The following is a 15,081-nucleotide window of genomic DNA, read 5'->3' as shown; positions in this document are numbered from 1 at the left end:
GTCTCTTACACACATACAAATGTATAGATAATGTTCAAGACCAGGCTGGATGGGGCTTTGAGCAACCTGGTGTAGTGGGAGGTGTCCCTGCCCAGGGCAGGGGGTTGGAACTCCGTGATCTTTAAGGTCCCTTCAACCCAAACCATTCTATGATTCTGTGATTTGCCTACATTCCTAAAGCTGTTTGGTATGCAGGTTATTACCATTGCTGATTGTGGAATTTCTTTCAAACCCTTCTGGAATACTAAGTAAAATTTACGCTAAGGATAATACAGGAAACTTGTGTGATCTTAAAACTTAGGGAAAAAAAAAAAAATCTGGACATTTAGTGTAAATACTTCCCACTGAATCCTAGCATCTTCCCAGCCAAGAAGCACATCCTAAACTTGTTTTTAAATTGTGCTGCTCTGGGTATGGCACTACCGTCCTCATGGATCTTGGTATTCTGACTGAGCTGTCCTTTTTGCAAAAGATCTGCTTTGTGTAGTATCCTCAGAGTCTGGAGGTGATGATTTCTGAGGTCTAGGATGCCTGTTGGAAAGAGGAATTCCCTGCTCTCTGGAAAACAAGCTCCGCTAAGAGCGTGTGTTGGCTATTAAAGTGGAGAGAAGAATATCAGGAGGAATGAAAACCTGAGTATACAATGCTGTGAAAATGCCTGCTTCATTAGATTTTGTCTATTTTTCAGATGTATACAATGTACAAAAGTGGTCAGAACAGGAAAGAGATGAAGGACGTTTGATGTGCTTGAGTGCCTCACCTCTCCACCACAGCCATCCCCCTCATACAGACTAATTGGCATAGCCTCAGTTCTGTGGGAGATGGATTACCACGCACGTTTATATGGCAATTAGATTTTATTATTTAGCATTTAACATGCATCACCAACTTTCCTCTCAGTCCACTGGAAAAGCAGCCTGCTTTGGTTTTAAATCTGTTTAATCTTTTTTCGATGCCAGTGCTTTCCATCTAGTCTTCAAGGGGAGAAAAAGAAACAAAGAGAAATCAAGTGGCTGGGAATCTGAGAGTAGTTGTTGTCAAGAAAATGTTAAAATTTTTTGTGTAACTGTTTCTTGTTTGAGAATACAGGTTGCTACAGAACAGGTTTATTGGGGAAATGGTGGATTTTAAAGTGGAGAAATCTAGGTGAATGTTGAGACTTGAGGACCTACATTTTGAGTATCTACTTTTGTTTATTGAAAACTTAACTGCTAAGGACACTGTCCTGTTGCTGCTTTCTATCATGCAGATCGACTCGCCTGTGAAACACAGGCATATTTGCATAACCATTGCGCTGTTCTGAATAGAGCCAAAAATTGTAATAGGAATGAAAACTGAGCACCGAGAGGTGAATGTGGAAGTGGAGAGCACTTCCAGCAGAGTTGGGATGTAAAACAGTGAGCAGCACAGCAATAGCATGAGAAGAAGTTTCTAGACATTTGTACCAAGTGTGGAAAGTCTTCAATGCAGTTATGAGAGTAGTGTGGCTGTTAAGTAGGGTGATGGAATCAGGAGACTTGGAAAAAGGTAGAGCAAGAGGTGTATCTCTAGTGTGGACAGCTGTAGAAATTGGTGGCAAGAGAAATCAGTGAGGTGCTCTACCTGGTCCACCCATCAATTGTAAGTTCTCTCTGGTACCTGTTAATTCTCACTGCCTTTTTTTCTGTCAGTGGGGATTAGGATGCAGTGCTACAATGAAACTGTAAAAAGAATATCAGCCAAATGAGGAAATATCTTCAAAGTTAGGTTTGCCTGACAAATAACTACATATGTCATATATGCCAATAAGGACGACTAAGGAAAACCCAGAGTGCCAGCATTTCAGTGCTGGTGATTCCTTTTTTTGAATACCTTTAATGAGGTAGGGAAGATGCTGAAAGCGGAGTAGAATTGGGCTGAAAATATCCCTTTTGACACTGCTTCCTGAAAGAGCAACTTGCTAACCCATAAATTCCTTTTTTGCCTGTCATTGTTTTGCTTTCCTTGGTTATCAGCATAAGGAATGTGGAAGAGGGAAGGCACCCCCAGTCATATCATACAAGTGCCTCTCGCCCAGAGTGTTTGAAAGGATGGATATCTCAGTAGATTCTGGACAAGTAAACTGGCCACGCTTTCCCTTCTTAGCTGAGAAAGAGTCTAAAAGGGATGGAATTCATTGTTCCAACAGGAAAAATATTTGAAAAGCCTACTTTTCTTCAAAAAAAAAAAAAAATCACATCAAACCCAGAACACTTCAACCACAAATCAATACTGAAGCTACAGAATGGACTCTTTGAAGTGAATAAGTGGGCATAAAGCACCAAGTTTACATGTTCATGTCTTCCCTCAAGTGCCCTTGCAAGTGGTAGACGAAATTCAGTCATGCTTTGCTCTGGCACCACACAGGCCTGTGAATGCGCAACAAGTGCATATTCTCTACTGTAAAGGGAGGTTTGAAAAGCCATATGCTGGAGCGTATGTGCTGCAGAAGCTGTGGGGATATGCAGCATTTAAGTCTTTGTCAACTGTCCTTCAGTTTGTTATTGGGCTAGGATCACAGCAGGCTTCTTGATTTATGCAAGAAAAGAACAATTATATTTCTTCAACGTTTTTAAAGGATCAAATAAATTTTTTTGATATGGAACAAAAAGTAAACGTTTAGTCACAAATAATGAAAGTGGAGAGAGACTTTCGATTTACCACTCATCTGCTATTCAAGCCCAGTTACTTTTCTGAAGTATGTGTTGAAATCCCCCATCTGAAAGAAAAGTCACCACTCTACTCTGCCTGTTGCACAAAGTAAATGGTATGTAGGTGCTTTTGTATGTTGGAGAGGGGAGGAGGTTACTAAGGACAAGGAGGCTCCTGTATTTCATTGAATGTCAAAGGCATCTAGATGCCGACCTGACATTTTCATTTCAGACAGTATCCCTTGATTCAAGATGGGGATGTTGTCTATTGTGTTTAAGTCAGTGCATATGCAGCTTGTGTGGGAGTAATTTATTTTCACATTCCAGTTGTCTCAAAAATACCCTTAGTTGGGTTTGTGTGGGTCTTCTTTTGTTCAATTCCACCCAATACTTCATTGTGGAACTATTAAGATACCGCAAAGCGATTTCTATTGATCTCGTAACAGCAAATCACTTGTTTTGTGAAAGACTTGAAGAAAGTGAGCACTTTTTTCCTTTTGAGATTAGACTTTCCCTATGGTATTTCTCAGTCTTTGCAGTCTTCATTCCTCTTTGCCTGCCTGAGGGAAGAAGCTGTTATATGCTTGATCATTTTGAAATAGCGTATTTGGAGAAAAGTGTGCCTGACACCTCGGCTTCAGCACAGCCAGATGTTCCTTTGTGTTCTCATATGTCATACAAAGGAATAGAGGAGATGCCTGTTGTGCTTTCAGAACCCACCATGATATGCCAGGGCTATCCATCTCTTTCTTGGGCAGCAATACCGTTCCAGTACGCTGCAAAAGCACTCTTGTTCCTAGCCATAGTAGTGATTTAGGACCATGTGACATTAGAAATGAAACAGAGACATTTCTTCTAAAATGAAAGAGAAATTAAGAGAATAGCTGAAAGTACAGTTGAAACCAGCAGCACAACAAGATGCAAAGGGAGAATATCTGCTTTTGGAGAGAGTGATGGATTTGAAGATGCCTTTCTGCAGCCAAATAAAATCATTCCAGGGATGTTGTCTTTATGGGTTTTGAAAAAGCCAAGCCACAATTCCTTCTATGGTTTTATTTTCTCCTTTTTGTTTTGTTTTAATTTACACATGGAACCATTTTTGAATGAATAGTCTTCATTTCTTGTCAAGAATGGTGTGCAAGATATGAACACCAGATACGTACAATAAAACATACAGATTTTGGAGAGTAAAGGAGGCTAACTATATCCTGGTTAAACTACTTAAGTTTAAGACTGAGAGGGGATCTCATCAAAGCCTATAAATATCTAAAGGGCAGATGTCAACAAGATGGGGCCAGACTCTTCTCAGTGGTGCCCAGCAATGGGAAACAGGAAAAGGGGCAACGGGCACAAACTGGAGCACAGGAAATTCTTTCTCAAGATGATGCAATGGGCACAAACTGGAGCACAGGAAATTCCTTCTCAAGATGAGGAAAAACTTACCTTTGAGGGTACCAGAGCACTGGAAGAGGCTGCCCAGAGAGGGTGTGGAGTCTCCCTTTGGAGACTTTGGAATCCCTCTTTGGAATCTCTCTTTGGAATCTCTCTCTGGAGATATTCCAAACCTGCCTGGATGCATTCCTGTCCAGCCTGTGCTGCGTGACCCTAGCTGGGTGACCCTACTCTGGCAGGGGGGTGGGACAAGATGGTCTCCGAGGGTCCCTTCCAATCCCTACAATTCTGTGATTCACTGAGCAGTATAGATGGTCTCTGAAGGTCCCTTCCAATCCCTACAATCTGTGATTCACTGAGCAGTACTTTCATATTGCTGTTATCATTTAAAATGCCTGGATAATAATTCTCTATCTACTAGTGCTTGAAGACAATGTTAGTCTAATTAGTTAAATTAAATGAATAGTTTTTGCCTGCCAGCACCTAAGAATTCTCGGGTGTCCACATGAATCATGAAAGGAGGAAAGTCTATGAGGGTGACCTGTCAGCAACATCAGTAGTGCCAAATAATAAGATATTTCTATTACTTATTCAGAAAAGAAATAAATAGAACAGCATTGTCAATTTTTATTTTACATTTCTTTGCTTTAGTACTTGCAAAGTTCTTATTTTGAAGAAGTGTAGAGACCTGGGATAAAAAAAAGAGATGAGTTATTACAGAAGGATTTGGCAGTATTTGTTTCACCAACAGTTGTGTGTGAGTCACTGTTGTGTGCTTTCTGTGCGGTTTTGCATAAGTGTGATTCCAGTAACGAATACATTGAGAACTTGGGTTCATTTATTAGCTAGCAGTTTGTTTTTGTGTTAAATGTAGTTATTCCTCAAGGCACAGATCAGCTTTAAGTCAGAAAAGAGTTACACTGGTGTAAGTAGGAAAGTTCCTATTGGAATAAATGAGGATCTGTGTTACTGTAAAAACTATAAATTAAACCCACTAAACTCTTGTCTTTGTCAGTGCTTATGGTTGACCAGTACAATTATTGCCATGATATGTAGATGTAGCTCTGCAAGTGCTGCCTTCCAGTTGATTTCCTCTGGCCAGCAGTGAACGTGCCAGTGAGAACCACTGTAGCATACTTATTTCCTGAAAATACTTATTTTCAGAACAATGAAGAGCAGAAGCAATCCTCCCTCCCTAAATAAAAGGGTATAACTCTGTGTACTGGCTCCTAATACAAGTAAGAAGAGAGTTGTGAGGGGAAGGAGTATCTGCTCTCAAAATGCTTTATTTGAAGCTTGTCCAGAGACCAGAAGGAAGTCTTGGAGCATTCTCTTCCCTCACCCATTTCTTTACTACCTGCTACTTTGTTTATGCCAGTTGATATATTTTAGATAAATTGGTTATTTTTCTTTATAAATTAAAGAAAGTCAGGAGGGTTGTGGGGAAAAAAAAAAAAACTTAAGGAGATTTCTTTCAGGAATACATTTTAAAAAATCAAAATAAACTTAAGAATAAAATAAATGCATGGAAGATAACATCTAAACTTTAGTCCCAGAAACTATGGTTAGGACTGTAAAACAAGCTTATCCCTTTTTATATGCACATAAAAAATGCTCATCTATTGAAAGAAAGAAATAGAAGAACTGCATTTTCTCTTGTGCACAATTCCTGACATGGTCACACATTTTCAGTGGTATCAGTGTTGCAGTAGTATTACATTTAGGCTGCAGCTAGTTTAGATAGCGTCATGATTTCATACTATTGATCTGATGAACCTTACTTAATGAAATAACTTTCATGTAATTCATAAAGGTAAACAGGCACATACTCAACAAGAGATTAATCCTGTTTTAGAGCGTGTAACAAATCCAGTAGTAAAGCTGTACTTACATAGGTGAAAAAGAAGAGAAAACGTAAGAATCTGTATCATACGATGTTGATTCCTCTGATCCCCTTTAGTGGGAACAGGAACAAGTTTTATCTTTTCTGACCTCTGCTAATGCGCATTCATTATACAAATATTTTAATTAATAATATTTTCTGCAATTCTGCCTTGTCTGAATTTCTAGTGGATTGAGTTTTGTAGGAAACTGTTTCTACATTGAGGTGAAGGTGAAAATGAAGCACATGATTAAGTGAAATAAAAGCAGCTATGCAAATTACAGGAAAAATAACCAACTGATAACACTTAAATAGCTTTTAAAAAAATATCTTTAAAAAAAAAATAACCTGAGTTTTACTTCCAGAGCCTATTCCTCAATAAAATTTGGTCTCTGAGGCAAAGTGTGTTTTTATGCCGTCAACAGCAAACTCAAACCACACTTGATATTAAATCTGGGAAAGGTTTAGCCCATAGTCATAAAAAGTACTTGTACATAGTTTATAAAAGGAGAATTCTGATAGTCAATATGGCTGCTCAGTACACACAATATGTGCTAGTCCAAAAGCAGAACTGAAGTTCTTTTGAACATCAATAAAGTTAAAATATTACTCAGACCATATTTTTGTTTGTGGAAACTGTGTCTTCAATAGTATATAATGATCAGTTCTAATTACCTATAGTCTTAAGCAACTAAGTGAATGGTAGAGTTACAGTTTTATTTAGACTCAACGTATGGTGATACGTATTTGAAAATATTCCAGTGTATATTTTCAGGAGCAAATACTCTGCATTCAGATTCCTATGCTGACACACTGACCTGGACATTTACTAGCCATTAATCATAACTGACAGTTGCTGTATGACCACATACAGCGATCTCGATATGCTTGAGGGATGGATCTTGGCAATCAGCCAGGGATCAATTTGGAAGTTTGAGAATGTAAAGGTTTAGCCAATCACAGAATAAAAATGGTTGTTTGGACAGTATACATGTTGGGAGGTTTAAGAAGAGGTTGCCTGTGTCATGTCCAATCGACCAAGTTTAGCCTTTTTTAGCATAGGTGCAACTTTCTTAGTGTTGTTCTCTGGAGTTCCCTCTTTTAAATCTGTTGGAATCATTTGAGATGAATTATATCTCTGTGTTCTGGCTTGACAATGACTGAAAGCACAGAACTTCAGGTAGCTTGGAAGGGTCTGTCTTAATAGAGAAAAAGGTGAAGAACCTTTATAACGAGGCAAGAGTTTTTACTTCATTTCAACCGGTTCAGCTGGTTGAAAAATACAGCAGTTTTTCTCCTCTGAATTAATTGCATTCCATTTGTGGGAACATATGGATCACCATATTTTGATCTGTTATGTCTAATATTATGCTTCTGAGATTTATACCGTACCTCAAAGCTCTAGAGAGAAGCAATATCTTATTTTTCAAATTATCTACATAGAATGGAGAAAGCTTGAGTTTCTTAGCAGATGATGCTATCACGGTTGCTAAGACTTTTGGTTGGGTGACTTTTTATCTTCATTTCACTAATGCCAGTACAGTTGTGTATTAGGGTTGGTATGTAATAACTAAAAATTTTTCACAGTCTGATAGACATTTGTTTGTTTCAGGCCGTTTCCTTGCAGGCAAACTGTAAACCATTGCAAACAACACTAAATTGTGCTCCCTTGGGAACAAGCAAGTTTGCCAGGAGAACCAGGAAAAGGTGTGACTGCAGCTTATACCGATGAGGGGGAGATTAAAATTAGACACGTGGGGTAGTGATGATAGCTAAGTACATTCTGAGTTCTGTCGCTAGAAAATCTGCCTACAAAGCTTGATAAACACTCAGGCGATGAACAATTTTGCATTTGAGGTGATGCAGAAATACTTTTTGGTACATCCTGTAGCCTAGACTCCAAAATCATCCAGGCTGGGGGACATACTGGAAAGCACAATGTAGATTAGAATGTATATTTAGGTAGTCTCTTGAAAATTTATGCTAGCACAAAACATAGAATCATAGAATCACAGAATGGTTTGGGTTGGAAGGGACCTTCAGGATCATGGAGTTCCAACCCCCCTGCCCTGGGCAGGGACACCTCCCACCAGACAAGGTTGCTCAAGACCCCATCCAGCCTGGCCTTGAACCCCTCCAGGGAGGGGGCAGCCACAGCTTCCCTGGGCTTATGTGATCAGTGAGGATGTAATCCATAGGTAGGGTAAGAATTTTGTCACTGGGTGATGCTTGAGAGTTGGATGCCCCCATAAGCACCTTTTTTCAACAGGTTCAGTGCTTGTCAGCAGCTGGAATGGTCCTGTTCTTGTGTGCCTGAAGGGGCACACAAAGCTCAGTAGGGATGCTCAGAACACTCCCACCAAGCTTGCAAAGATGGCTGCGTTTTCTCAGTTAGAGGATAACAGAGTAGAACAGTTAATTCATGCAAGATGTAGAAAACTATGGGTTTATTCCTTTTTGTCTGTGATGGAAGAAATCGAGTGCATCTTGCCTGTCAGAAGGACTGAAGCCTTTTAGCTAGGGCTGTGTTCACACCGAGTGTGCTTCCCCTCCCTGGCCAAGGAAAGCTCAGGTTTGTTTCTGCAGTGTGTCTTCAACAACAGGTATGGAAAGCACCTGCTTAAACCTATAGTCTGACGCTTAAGGAACACTTTAGGGAGGTAGATTATGTTCATTTGAAAGATGGCTGTTCTGCCATCCAGAGACACCAAACACGGGCACAGCCTGAGTTGTTGTAAAACAAAAAAAAAGCATCCCCTTCCCTCAGTGTTTAAGAGAAAAGTATAGTTATGTCCTTGCAGATTAAGTCTATGAATTCCTCAAAGGAAGAAAAGCACTAGCTTTTGGTCCTGTGTAAGTTGCCTGAGGTTCATCAAAGAGAGCTGGTTATAATACGTGTCTGTCGTCAGAATTATTGTTGGCAATAAAACTCTGTTTTCTCAGTGTGCAGATTGCTGTTTAAAGACATCTCATTCTCCTTGTTCCTACATGATGGACACAGGGTATGAATTTTGGTGGGGAGAATCAGTCATTTCACTGCTTAAGAATGGTATCCCGCAGTTTCTCATTAGACGTGTCTCTAAACCCTTTATTTCTTGGCATGCTTTTCAATGGATGATTCCGGATACGTGAACTTTTGGTGGATCTTGGTGCTCCACTTACTGCCTTTTATCTCAGGCTGCTGGATCCATAATTGGGATTATCTGTGGTCACAGGCTCCCCAAGTAGGCTAATGACATGCATCAGTGCTCGATGCATTTCTAGATGGAGATTCTGTGACTCAGTCCTCATCTGTAAAATAGATGCGTCTTTCCTGTATATATGAGCTGGCCCATAAATAACATGTCCAGGTACTTCTAAGTAATTACTCATACAAATGTGAAGTTTACATACACAGTTGAAAAAATATCGTCCTGCAATGTCTTTTCGCGTTATATATACTATAGGTGTTTTCTTCTACATTTATTTTGAAGAATGTTTTTCTGAGATACTTGTCATTCAGCACAAAAAAAACCCCCAGAAGATCAAGCAGGTCAAAGATTCTACATTTGTCTTTTTGTTTCCTGTATCTAATATTTGGTTCTTCTTAACAGGTGACTTGTATATTGGAGGAGTGGCCAAAGAAATGTATAAGTCGTTGCCAAAACTGGTGCATGCAAAAGAGGGATTCCAAGGCTGCCTTGCATCAGTTGACTTGAATGGACGGCTCCCTGATCTAATCTCAGATGCTCTCTTCTGCAATGGGCAAATAGAAAGAGGATGTGAAGGTATTAAATATGCTGATTTATTTTTTTTTATATCATAGTGGAAGCATTTTACAAAACTTGCAGTGTTTTGTTGATATGTACATTCGATACATAGAGATACTGTTCTACCTGTTTCTAATTGATCTTGTTTGACCTTTTCTTATATAAAGACTGCATCTTTTTTTTAGTATTATGGAGACAAGTGTGTGCCTGCCCTGCAGCCCAGAGCTTGCTCTAAGAACATGAGTTAACTTCTTAAATGTTTCATGTAGGTTCCGTCCTTTTCCAGTGGCAAGATATTTTGCATGTATTTTGTTTACTTCTGATGTATTTTAATTAATGACAGAAACAATAACAATTAGCTTCAGTGAAGTCCTTTGTATCTTCATAACACTTAGAGATTAGCTAATGCTGAGACATTAGCTAATTAATTCAATTTTTAAAGCAGACATTTTGAGTTGATTAATTCAAGGTTAATTTGTGAAACTGTTTAAGATCAATCTTCCATCTTCTCTATTTTTGCTCACCCCTGAGATTTGTATTGTCATGAGCCTTCCTATCTAAAATCAGTAACAGCCAAATATGTTTTATCTCACATTTTTTATGTCTTTATTGGCTCATCTGGAATACCATGTAATCTAAGTGAGAAGAGAAATAGGTGTATTTGTATTTCAGGGGTGTCAATCTCTAGCTATTTTTGCAGCTGTCATTTAATCCCACGTTATTTTTACTATGATTTATGGAATAATTTAAATCAGTTCTCTGTCCCTGCATATATATTTTATTCACATAATTCTGAATTTTGAGGCTATGTTCAATTTTATGTGTTCTCCCGTCTCCCAAGTGCTGTTCTTCTCTGGACAGAAAAGTGTAAATGACACTGTAGAATTTCAAGTTGGAATCTTGATACTTTTGATATCAAGTTTGTTAAGTTTGCAAATAGACATTGAAGAAAAAATCCAAGCAGAGCTGGGGGGTTTCCTCAAGCTTCACAAGATAAAGCTTTTTGGTGGATAAATTCTCTCCTCTTTTTTTGTGCCTACAGTACATTTGTTCGGGTGCAACCTTTTTGTTCTTTACTTACTACCTTTATTTAAGAGTATAAATTCTATTGATAGCATGTAGAGTTCACAGCTTATTTTTCTGTAGCTTTAGTGTCTGTTTATTTCTATCAGGAATGAAAAAATACATATTAATTAGCTTGTCACAGAGATTAGAAAATTAGATTCTGCTTTCTGAATGACGTTAGCAAGTTCCATGCCTGCACCATGCCTTCAGAGAGTCAAAGTATGCCTTAATTCCATTATGAATTTCAGAGCTTCTTTTGAAATTATGTAATTTTCTAAATTAATTTTATGTACTTCAAAGAAATATTGCCACAGGCCTAGAGTGCAAGTTCACCTTTTAAACCAGTGGCACAACTCAGCTATCAGGGAATTTAATAAAGCTACAAACAATTTAATAAAGCTGTACAAATATTGTCCCTTTTGGTGGAGAGTCAGCTTTTTCCAACACCAAAATCACCTGACACAAGCAAAATGGTCAAACCAGATGTGCTACCTGGCTCCCAGAGAACTGCCTCATCAAAAGTCTTCTGCCCACAGAAGAAAAATCTTTAACAGAATGGAATGAAATAATCCCTTCCGACCTTTCTGCTTAACCCCTTGCAAGTTAATTCTCCCATCTCACTTGCTAATTTCAAGCCTTTCTGTCTGCCCCATCTGTCAATCTCTTGTCTGCAGACCCTGGATCAGATGTACAAAAAATTGTTCTGACACCTAAAATATGTTTTAAGTCACTTGCATGTTCAGCTGCCTCCTGGAAGTGCCTCAAGCTGCCCGTAGCTCTGCTGCTGTGCACAGGGAGGATGTGTCCCTCCATCCTTATGGAGCTTAGCAGTTTTGCATCAATCTCATGCTTTGATGGGATGCAAAAGCTCTCTTAAGTCCCCTGAGATATCAAGTCCAAAGAGCTCAGGACACAGCAGCAGAAGTGATTTCCAAAAAATAAGTATCAGTCACTGCTCACTCCCAATCCCAAAGGACTGGTTATGGTGGGTAAATGTCCTTCGCTAAGACATCAGCCCACTGCAGACTTTTTCCTGAGAACTGAGGCGCTTGGTTTTGATGTTCTTCAGGCTCTTACGGGACTGTATTCCCCATCTTTCTGCTTTAAAACAACCCCAAAACCTGAGGTGAAAGCTCTTCTCTCTCTGCCAAACTGTGAAACCACCATGTGCTACTAATTAATTTTATCTGTTCTGAAAACATTGATATTTCTCAATAACTTTTCTGTCACAAGTGCATGTTAAAAATTCTTTCTTTGGAATGTTGGGGGTTTTTTTTTGCAAACCCACATGTAGGATTGGTGTGGCAAGTCGTAAGGCTTGAATTGCAAAGTTTGAGCCACAGGCGGATAGAGAGCTCCGTTCTCTATCATTGAGCATTGAATATAATTTACACTTGGCTGAATCCACCTTGTTGACAAATTTTCAATGGCTAGAGCAGATAGAAACTACCAGCTAGAAACATAAATATGCTAACGAGCTCTCCGAATTGTTAACAGCAAACCCAAGAGCCAGGTTATCAGTGTCAGCCCTGGTTTTCTGTAGTCAAATCCATTGTATTTTTAATTTTTTTACACACTTCAAATAAAGCAGAACTATAGAAATGACAGAGTGATAAAAAAATTAGCTTAAATATATTTAGGAGGAAAAGGCACTGTGTGCATGCATGTGAATATATAATATAATTTTTTTATTAAATGAACTATATGAAAAGTTTCACAATACATGAAGATTCTTGGTGGTGAGATATGAGATTTGTTTTTACAACATATGGTAAAATATTGTACACACACTTAATAATGCTTTTTGTGTAATATATAACATGTAAGCCCTCTCATAAAACAAATGTAAATGAGAGACCAAATCCAGTCAATTAAAAGTCTGCAGCAAAGAGTGAATAAATTAAAAGTTTGAAATAGAACATGAATTAAAAGGTGAGTGCTTGAGAGAGTGTGTTACAATATTTTTACTAAATGGCTTAGTTCTGTAATATAGATGGGAAAATATGAACCTGTTGTGGTAGATATTATAGTATTTACTGACATTAAACAGTCCTCCTCTGTTCTTTAAAAAACTCAAACACCTGCTTTTATTAAAAGAAATTCTTGCATGTAAGCTAGCCTTGATGGCAATTTTTGAATAATGAGTAGATAAGCCCAAAGTCCTAAGAATCATTATAATAAAAAGCAAAATACCCGGCTTTTTAACAAGATCTGATCTGTACTTTTTCCAAATAGGAGTGTTTTAAAAAGCACTTCTTAGTGTGCCTACAGGGTCCTGCAGTTGCTGTACTTTTAAGTCCTTGTGACTTTTGCTCTACTTTTGCAGAGATGAGGAAATTTAACGTTGCATAACTAAAGTGTAAATAAATGCATGAATATATAACATTTAGACACCTACAGATATTTTCACTTCATCTTTGTAAAGTTTCCGAGTAGCAGAATCTGGTGAGAAAAAAAATGTGTCTTGTCTTGTCAGCTACGGGATTCTGTCATTATAATCCCCAGCTCAAGAAAGGGTGATGTAATGCCCAAATGTTTAAACTTCTGGGCTCAGAACTCCAACGAAAAGGAAACCACTACCCCATGCCTGCCTACTGCAGTCTATCGGTTATAGGTATTATTATTATTATTGTTAGAACAGGAGAAAATAGAGCAGTTGATAGTTTTGCTGAAAAAGGGATGCAGGGTACGCTGTCTCTGTTCTTAATCACGCTGGGTCAGAGGTGTTCTCTAGTGGTGCCTCATTTGAAGCAAGTGGCCATTAAACCGACTTAAATCATATTGATATGGATTTTTTCCTGAAATACCAGCAAATCAAAAGAAAATCCCACACTGAGATCTTTAAAGGAGCTGTACCGTGAAAGAAGGGTGAAGTGGATTTCTCTCTACAGGACTATTTAGGATATTTATATAAATTTTGGCCCAGTTTGGCCCTGTCAGCAATGACTAGCAGTGGGAGTTTCAAGTGGATACTGATGTGCCTTCTTCAAAAAAATTTAGGACAATTTTATAATCCCAGAAACAGTTGTTTTTTTTCCTTGTAGTGTCAAGAGTCAGTGTGAAATGTATGTATGAGCTGATAGTAATCTCTAGTACATGGCCTGTATTTCAGTCTTCATTCACCAGGTATGAAGAAAGGGCTAGAAAAAAGAAAGACCAGAGAGGATGATGGTGCTAATTCTTCTTGAATTCAGTGTATCTGAACATGACAAATGGCTAGTCGGGATTCAGCCATGCATTTACTCTACTAATGCATTCATATCTATCCAAGGAAGAAAAAAAAAACCTTTTAATTTTCCTTCATTACATGTCATCAGCTCAATTAACCATTATATTTGTAGTAAAATACTGGCAAATTACTGCTTTCTTATTTTGGCTTGCCTGAAGATTTATGGCTATTAGCATTAATTTGTTTGCATTATATGGCATTTCTTTCTCTCTTTAACAGCAGCATGCACTTTACTCTGAATGTTTTTTTTCTGTGTTTGCTGCCATTTCAATATTGCTTACTAACATTTAATATATTTTGCTTTTTTTTTATTTTGCTGACAAAGTTGCATTGATGAAAGCTGATTTGCAAGGTAGATAGCCCTGTGTGTATTAAACAAGACTGAAACCCCCAATGCACAGTTGGATTTCTCCAATAAATGCTCTGTACATTTCAGAACTAAAGTGTGTTATTTTGTTTGAGATTTTTCTTTCACGCCTCTAAAACAATGGGCTGCATGAACCTTCATTTTCCAGCATAGCTTGCATAAAGGCTTTCAGTCTTGAATATGTTTGTATAGTGATTGCTTTAGTGCTTTGATCATTCCTTTTCAAATTTCTTTATATTTCAGTAGTCTAGTTATGATTCTCTAGAAGTAGAGTAGCTTTGTTTTTCATGCATATGTCACATTTTGGCATGCTACTTCATTAGTAGTCTGGTTTTTCTGCATTTCCCCTTAGAAAAGGAACCTGCATGGGATCCCTAAAGCATGTGAATCAGTACTTGCCAACATTCCTGCCAAAGAATCCCAAACTCCTCTTAATTTCAGACCTAAATCATTTAAAATAATTTGTGGGATTAAAAACAATGTGTAGTGTAGCTTCATTATTTTTTTGATTGTTTTAATTTTATTTTTCAACCTTTACTGTCATCTCCCAGAGCTTTGCTTTCTGTGACATCTGGCCTTGCTGTTTGAAGTGTATTTACAGGAAAATAATGAATTTTATAGAAAACATTACAGCCAGTTAATGGTCTGACGCGAGATTAACAAATAACTTCCAACAAAGTTAACGTTCCCACTGTACCTGGAATAACTCTGCTTCAGTTTGTGCTTTC

The 15,081-nt window shown here is 38.2% G+C and overlaps 1 protein-coding gene across 1 annotated transcript in view; it reads left to right on the top strand.

Moving 5' to 3' along the window:
• Nucleotides 1-15,081, top strand: part of NRXN1 (neurexin 1) — a 765,322-nt gene that overhangs the window by 357,313 nt on the left and 392,928 nt on the right. Inside the window, exon 15 of the mRNA XM_014962458.1 lies at nucleotides 9,537-9,710. Coding sequence (XP_014817944.1) covers nucleotides 9,537-9,710 — 174 coding nt within the window. The remainder of the gene's footprint in view (nucleotides 1-9,536; nucleotides 9,711-15,081) is intronic.

Source organism: Calidris pugnax, unplaced genomic scaffold, assembly GCF_001431845.1.
Source record: "Calidris pugnax isolate Ruff unplaced genomic scaffold, ASM143184v1 scaffold147, whole genome shotgun sequence".
NCBI lineage: Eukaryota > Metazoa > Chordata > Aves > Charadriiformes > Scolopacidae > Calidris > Calidris pugnax.
Note: the sequence above shows the minus strand (reverse complement) of the source record. Positions and strands in the feature narration are given on the sequence as shown.